This window comes from Thunnus albacares, chromosome 3 (assembly GCF_914725855.1).
Source record: "Thunnus albacares chromosome 3, fThuAlb1.1, whole genome shotgun sequence".
Classification (NCBI taxonomy): Eukaryota; Metazoa; Chordata; class Actinopteri; order Scombriformes; family Scombridae; genus Thunnus; species Thunnus albacares.
The window spans coordinates 35,708,333-35,715,670 of NC_058108.1; the positions used below are offsets into that span (position 1 = coordinate 35,708,333).

Here is a 7,338-nt window from a genome sequence, read left to right on the forward strand (position 1 = left end):
AGGCAGCAAAGCAGGAATAGTAGAGCTTAACTCTCTTAACTTGTTCTATTCATTCTCTATGGTAATTCTTATCACTATGGGTATAATCCCACCACCGACCACAATGTGGATTGCAATGGCAGATTGGCGCTGTTCATATTTCTGCTTGTTGACTCCGTGGGAAGTGAAGACCGCAGAGGCAGTGATTCAAAGTTGACTCTAACTTTGCTGAAAACCTTAGCCAAAATATGAGATATACTTTATTTATGTTTATGGGGAATGAAACTTGCCAGATAAAGAACTAAGAGCTATTTGTTTGCCACCATGAAGGAGAGGAGGATGAAGTTTTAAAAGGGACCGTGATATGTACAAAGTTCGTTAACCTGTTCAGATTATTTTGCTCTATGGAGGATAGAGCTGGGACAACAATTTATGAGTGAAACATCCATAATTAGTCTTTAATAACTTAAATTTTGGTTATGAAGAAATCAGTCAGAATGTCAGATTAATGTGTTGTTTAACTCCATGGTTAGGACACGGTACTGAGACAGTGCACCTGGCCTGTCACTGTCTATCGGTGGTGGTGATGAACTGTTTGTCAATCAATGAATGTAGAGCGCCTTGGTGCTGAAACATTTGTATGTGACTGGAGGCCTGTTTTCTTTTTTTTTTTTTTGCTTGTCTCAAAGTGGCTTCACTGTATGTTTCTTAGACATAGGCTTGCTTGTTCAATAAGTGACAACTTGTGTTTATGGATAGGATAGGATATATTGGCTATTTTACAGTTGTGAATTTTAAAATGACTTTATCAGAAGGACCCTTTAAGAATGCTCCATCCCCTCTGTGCTGAGAGTCTAGCTCCGCCCCTGACTGGAAAGATAAGAGAACTGCAACGACACTCTACAGAAATGAAACTAAAAATGTGTCAGCAAGAAAGCAGAGCTGCAGTCAAGTCTCTCCACTTCTTTCTAAAAACAATTACACTGAGTTGATCAAGTTTTACTCAGCAACACAGCAGAGTCTCTGCCAAACACTGGTGAGTACAACTGATCATATTTAATGTTTCAACAACCAGCTTTAACACAGCAGACAGGAAGTTCCACTTTTAATTTCATATTGACACTTGTGAATATTGGTTACATTATAACTCAAGTTGCTTTTACACAGAAAAATGTCTTCCTTTCCTTTCACACTACATATGTAGATATGTCTGCTGTCAGCTGTCTGCGATCTGAAGATCAGTTTCTGTGCTGCATCTGTCTGGATGTGTTCACTGATCCAGTCACCACATCATGTGGACACAACTTCTGCAAAAACTGTATCACTGAGCACTGGAATGTTAATGTCCCTTCCCTGTGTCCCGTGTGTAAAGAGGTTTTCAACATAAGACCTGACCTGAAGGTTAACACATTGCTCACTGAGCTTGTTGCTCAGTTCAGACAGGAAGCTCAACAGAAAGCCAGCAGCAGCAGCTCAGAGCAACAAGCTGCCAAACCAGGAGAAGTTCCCTGTGACATCTGTACTGGAACCAAACTGAAGGCCCTGAAGTCCTGTCTGGTGTGTCTGATCTCCTACTGTGAGACTCACCTGGAGCCTCATCTGACAGCTTCACGTCTGAAAAGACATCAGCTGATGGACCCTGTGGAGAACCTGGAAGACAGGATGTGTATGAAGCACAATAAACCTCTGGAGCTGTTCTGTAAGACCGACCAGACATCTGTCTGCATGCTCTGCTCTGTTTTAGACCACAAGACACATGATGTTGTTCCTCTGAAAGAAGAATATGAAGGAAAGAAGGCAGAGCTGGGGAAGACAGAGGCTGAAATTCAGCAGATGATCCAGAAGAGACGACTGAAGATTCAAGAGATCAAACACTCAGTTGACCTCAGTAAGGAAGATGCAGACAGAGAGAAAGCAGAAGGTGTTCAGGTCTTCATCACTCTGAAGGAGTCTGTTGAGAGAAGCCTGAATGAGCTCATTGAGACGATTGAAGAGAAGCAAAGAACGACAGAGAAACAGGCTGAAGACTTCATCAAAGAGCTGGAACAGGAAATCTCTGAGCTGATGAAGAGAAGCTCTGAGGTGAAGCAGCTCTCACGCTCTGAAGACCACCTCCACCTCCTCCAAAACTTCCCATCCCTGAAAGCTGCTCCACCCACCAAAGACTGGACAGAGGTCAGTGTCCGTCCACCATCATATGAGGGGACTGTGGTGAGAGCTGTGACTCAGCTGGAGGAGACGCTCAGTAAAGAGACGAAGAAGCTGTTTGAGGCTGAGCTGAAGAGGGTCCAGCAGTATGCAGTGGATGTGACTCTTGATCCTGATACAGCACATCCTAAACTCATCCTGTCTGATGATGAGAAACAAGTAAATCATGGTGATCTGGTAAAGAAGAATCTCCCAGACAACCCAGAGAGATTTTCTATAAATCCCTGTGTTTTAGGAAAGCAGAGTTTCTCTTCAGGCAGATTTTACTTTGAGGTTCAGGTTAAAGAGAAGACTAAATGGACTTTAGGAGTGGCCAGAGAGTCGATCAGCAGGAAGGGACTAATCACACTGAGCCCTGAGGATGGTTACTGGACTATATGGTTGAGATATGATTACATAGCTCATGATGACTCCTCAGTCCGTCTCTCTCTGAAGTCTCAGCCTCAGAAGGTGGGGGTGTTTGTGGATTATGAGGAGGGTCTGGTCTCCTTTTATGACGTAGATGCTGCAGCTCTTATCTACTCCTTTACTGGCTGCTCCTTCAATGAGAAACTCTACCCATACTTCAGTCCGTGTACCAATGATGGTGGTAAAAACTGCGCCCCTCTGATCATCTGTCCTGTCAATCAAACTGCCTGAGTCAATACCAGGATGCTGATGGATTAGAGACCAAACTGATAAACTGATCAATTATAAATGAAAAGATTCACTGTAATTCATGGTAACAAAAGTACATATTCAGCAGTAATGTGCAGCATAAACTTGTTTTCATCAGGATATGATTTATGCAGTCATTCTTTTATGATTTATAATTTACAAGTTTAAGGTAATTATAATTACCTTAAACTTGTCTTTTTACTGCTTCAGTGTCACTCCACTATTGATTCATTAACCTCTTCACCGGTGATGGATTTATCATGACAAACACATGTGAGGAAAAACTCTGTTCACACAGAGCTTTAAAATCTAGTGAACATCCCAAAGTTTGCAAAGATACCAAATATGTCAGACTGAATTTCAGGGAAATGTGTCTACATGGGGCCCTTTTTCCTGCAATATGGCGCAGGTGCAGATTCAAGTCTTAATTGCTGCCGCATGGCAGCGGTATGTACTGTATATATTTAAGATGGCATCATAGCAGGTGTGCTCGAAACGTCACCTTGGTGCAATAAATTGTAAGTGCCCTGCGGTGTGCGAGCTGTTTCCAACAGCCCAACACCTGCCCGCTTCAGTTTGGATGTGCATGCATACTCCTACTTCTTAATGACTCTTATTAAAATGATATTTCAGTTCTGTGGAATTCTAAACTGCTTATCTTTATAGTCCAGTAATCATACAATGAATAATCAAAACTTCTGTAAATAAATTGTCTATCTTTTCTTTCACACTACGTATGATGTGTGTTGTCTCTTGAGGATTCTTGTCATTCTTTGCTTTGCCAGTTTTCTGCTTTCCAACCGTTTGTTGGAGCCTGACATCATTCTTACAGTCATACTTTGATGTTTAAGCATCTTCAAGATTCAAGATTCGAGAAGTTTATTATCATATGCACGATAATCCACTGGTTTCATCTTTACCAATGTGTTGTATTTTAAAAGCTTGTTATATTATCCATTGTGTCAAATCTTCATTTGAAAAGTAACTAAAGCTGTTAAATAAATGTAGTGGAGTAGAAAGTAGGGATGTGCAGAGAACACAGTATTTGTATTTGAATAAAAGTGGAAAGAGGCTCAAAAGTCCTGTTTTTGTTTTGATTACGCGTTTAATTTTAGAAAATTAAAGTGTTACAATAAGTGTTCATGAATAAACTACCTTACAAAGGAAGTCCCCACACCAGGTCTTGAACTGGAGTCTCCCAGATCATAGACAACTGCGTTGACTACTGAACTAAAACTTTACTCATCGCTTCATTGCAGACAGACCTCTACCTATTTATACACCCATAACACAGAGACAGCACACTGTGTAACGTGTAGGGAGGAACTTCAAAGGCGATTCTTGCTTTTCACTTTTCATTTATTGCCTATTTTTAAAAATCTAACTTTGTGGAAAGAAGAAGAGGAACAACAGGTTATGGAGAGTCCCTTGGCAGCACTTCCCATGTGTCAGTAGCTCAGCTTTATCTCTGGGGAACACCCCCAACTCTGGGAGTGATGTCCAAATACGGAAATGTGAGTCATGTAGCAGGTGGATGTGACTCCCCTTGTTGAGACCTGCTGATAGATGTATCAGCAGAGCAGAGGAGAGACACTGAGATAGTGATGTAACAGACCTGCACGCTGGTATTTTACATGTTTTTTTTTTCTTCCCTCAAACAAATAATTTTTAAAATATTTGTACAAAGTAAATGTTTGTAAAGAACCCACTATTTGTGCTTTGCCGAATAATGTATTTGTATTCAGGCACACCCCTGGTAGAAAGTGCAATATTTCCCTCTGAAATGTAGTGGAGTGGAAGTATAAAGTAGCATCACATGGAAATACTCAAGTTAAGTACAAGTACCTCAAGACTGTACTTAACTACAGTACTTGAATAAATGTACTTAGTTACTTTCCAACACTGGAAACTACTCTAAACTGTTTGTAGCAGTGTTTTATTTGAATCTTTGTCTCAGAGTTACTGGGGTTTGTACAAATTGTAAATGTTTCCCTCCATGTGTCCAGCAAAGGTTTGTATAGCAGCAAACATCAGAGGGAGGACAGTTTGTTACACACCTCTCAACTTCCTCATCTCATTCAGCGACAACTATAGGAAAGAAGAAAATACAAGAATTACATGAAAAGTTTAAAACATTACAGCACAAACAGTGAGATTGTTGCAGAACTGTGGAGGACTGTAAAAGGACTGTTGTTTCCCTCTGATCATAAGATATATTCTTACATGTGGGACTGACGTCATTGATCAATTAGCTGCAACAGACTCCAACTACAAAAGAAATGCAGATAGAAGAACACGTCTCCTGAAAGATTAATTTCATCTTGTGCCAAATACATATCACTATCACACCATCACTAACCATGTCTAAACAAAAGAGCTGGAGTATGAGATGAGGGAGAACTGGAAATACAAGATAGGTTCAACATCAGACTCTTCAGATTAAACTGAAAGTTTGTCAGTTTGACACAAAGCTGCAGTGGAAACACGTCTCTGTGTTTCTGTCTTTAGAAAACTTTACCTGAGTTTAAAGATCTTTCTCAACAACCTGTCAGAATCTTTGCAAACACTGGTGAGTACAGAAGAAACGTTTACTGTGTTTCAGCAGGTTTTAACACAAAACTTCAGTTTTACTCAGAAAGAAAATTTGATGATTTTTATTTCATAATGACTCTTATCAAAATGACGTTTCAGTTCTGTTATTTACCTATTTTTATATTCCAGTAATCATACAATGAATAATCAAACCTTTGTAAATAAATTGTCTTTCTTTTCTTTCACACTATGTACAATGGATGTTGTGTCTTGAGGATTCTTGTCATTCTTTGCTTTGCCAGTTTTCCGCCTTCCAACCTGTTGTTGGAGCCTGGCATCATTCTTGCAGTCATACTTTGATATGTTTAAACATCTCATGAAGAATTAATTAATTAAAGCAAAGTATAGATATTGTATCTGCATGAAGGAGTTGTTAACTGTCTTACACCTTGTTTTGTGTTTGGTGAGGGAAACTGGAAAAGGTTTGTAGAAGTTAAAAATGTGTTTTTGAAAGAACTGTTGATTTTTTTTCTTACGATTTTTTTCGGCCTTTATTGGATAGAGGATAGTGAAGTGACAGACTAGAAACAAGGGAAGAGAGATGGGTATGACATGCAAAACAGGTCCCTGGCTGGAATCGAACCTGCAATGTTGTGGTTACGTATGTGGCGTGCACTGCCAGGGCGCTCCATAACTGTTGATTTAACAGCAACTTTGACCAGACTACATTTGTTGGGCTCAGTTCAAGATAAAGAGAAAAAGAAGTTAATAGTTACATGAATCAGGGTTTGTTTGTTTTGTTGATCACCTTGTGAAAAACCTCAAACTTTCAACACACATAATTAAGCGAAGCAACAACTTTTCATGTCTTACTCCTCCCACCTGTCAGGTACAGTCTCACCTTTACTCCATGATATTTAATAATAATCCTGTAAATCAGACACTCAGAGTTACAGTAAGAGGAGGAGCAATACTGGAAAGACAGCTGCAACATCACTCTCCAGAAATGAAACTTTAAGTTTATCAGAGCGACAGCAGAGCTGCAGTCGAGTCTCTCCACTGCTGTCCAAATAAAAATTAAACTGAGTTCATCAAGTCTTTCTCAACAACACAGCAGAGTCTCTGCCAAACACTGGTGAGAACAACTGATCATATTTAATGTTTCAGCAACCAGCTTTAACACAGCAGACAGGAAGTTCCACTCTTTTCATTTCATATTGACACTTGTGAAATTAGTGACAATATAACTAAAGATGTTTTTACACAGATTCAGTGAAACAACTTAAATTGTTTTTTAAACAGTCTCTCTGTGTCAGTTCTCAGGACTTTTGTAACTTGTAACTGAATCTCTGTGGTTTGGAGTTCAGCTTCACTCCAACCTTCCTGGTCTTATTACTATTTACTGATCACTTCCTACAGACACACTGCATTCTATTTCCTGTAGCTGTTTCACATTAAAAGCTTTTCACCAGTGAACCAGAAGGAGGCTTTTATTGTGGAGCAGCTGGAGGAAATAAAATGTGTTTGTTGCAAAGTTAGAACAGCTTTGTTAGCAGTGCTATTCTTCAATAACAGTTGGTCTACACAACAAGATATGGACATATTCTGTGTTATGTTGTCAGTGGTTCATTTTAAAGATTGTATGGAAGAATAGTACAAGCAGAAACAGCCACAATGAGCTGTTAGATAAAGAGCTGCAGATGACAGTCTCTTACTGTGTTTGTGCAAACCAGCACATGTACAACATTAAAGGTGAACAAGGCCTTTAACCTGGCTGTGCAACACTGGAGAAAATCTTTTTATGTTTGCCATCTCGGGTGAAATAGTTAAGGCTGCAAAAGGCTCAAATTGGTGAAAGTATCTCTATCCCCACTGAAACACTCCATGTTTAATTCAAAATTATTTTACCTAATATCACGCTATAATTGAACAGTTCCTTTTCTTTCTTCTCAGTGTGTAGAT

The 7,338-nt window shown here is 39.5% G+C and overlaps 1 protein-coding gene across 1 annotated transcript; it reads left to right on the forward strand.

The window, feature by feature from the left end:
• Positions 1–1,239: 1,239 nt before the first annotated feature.
• On the forward strand, positions 1,240–3,689 carry LOC122974237 (E3 ubiquitin-protein ligase TRIM39-like; the record flags this gene model as incomplete). Its single annotated transcript, XM_044342239.1, has 1 exon — positions 1,240–3,689. A coding segment is annotated over one exon (1,587 nt), but the record flags the coding sequence as incomplete, so codon positions are not given.
• Positions 3,690–7,338: the final 3,649 nt, after the last annotated feature.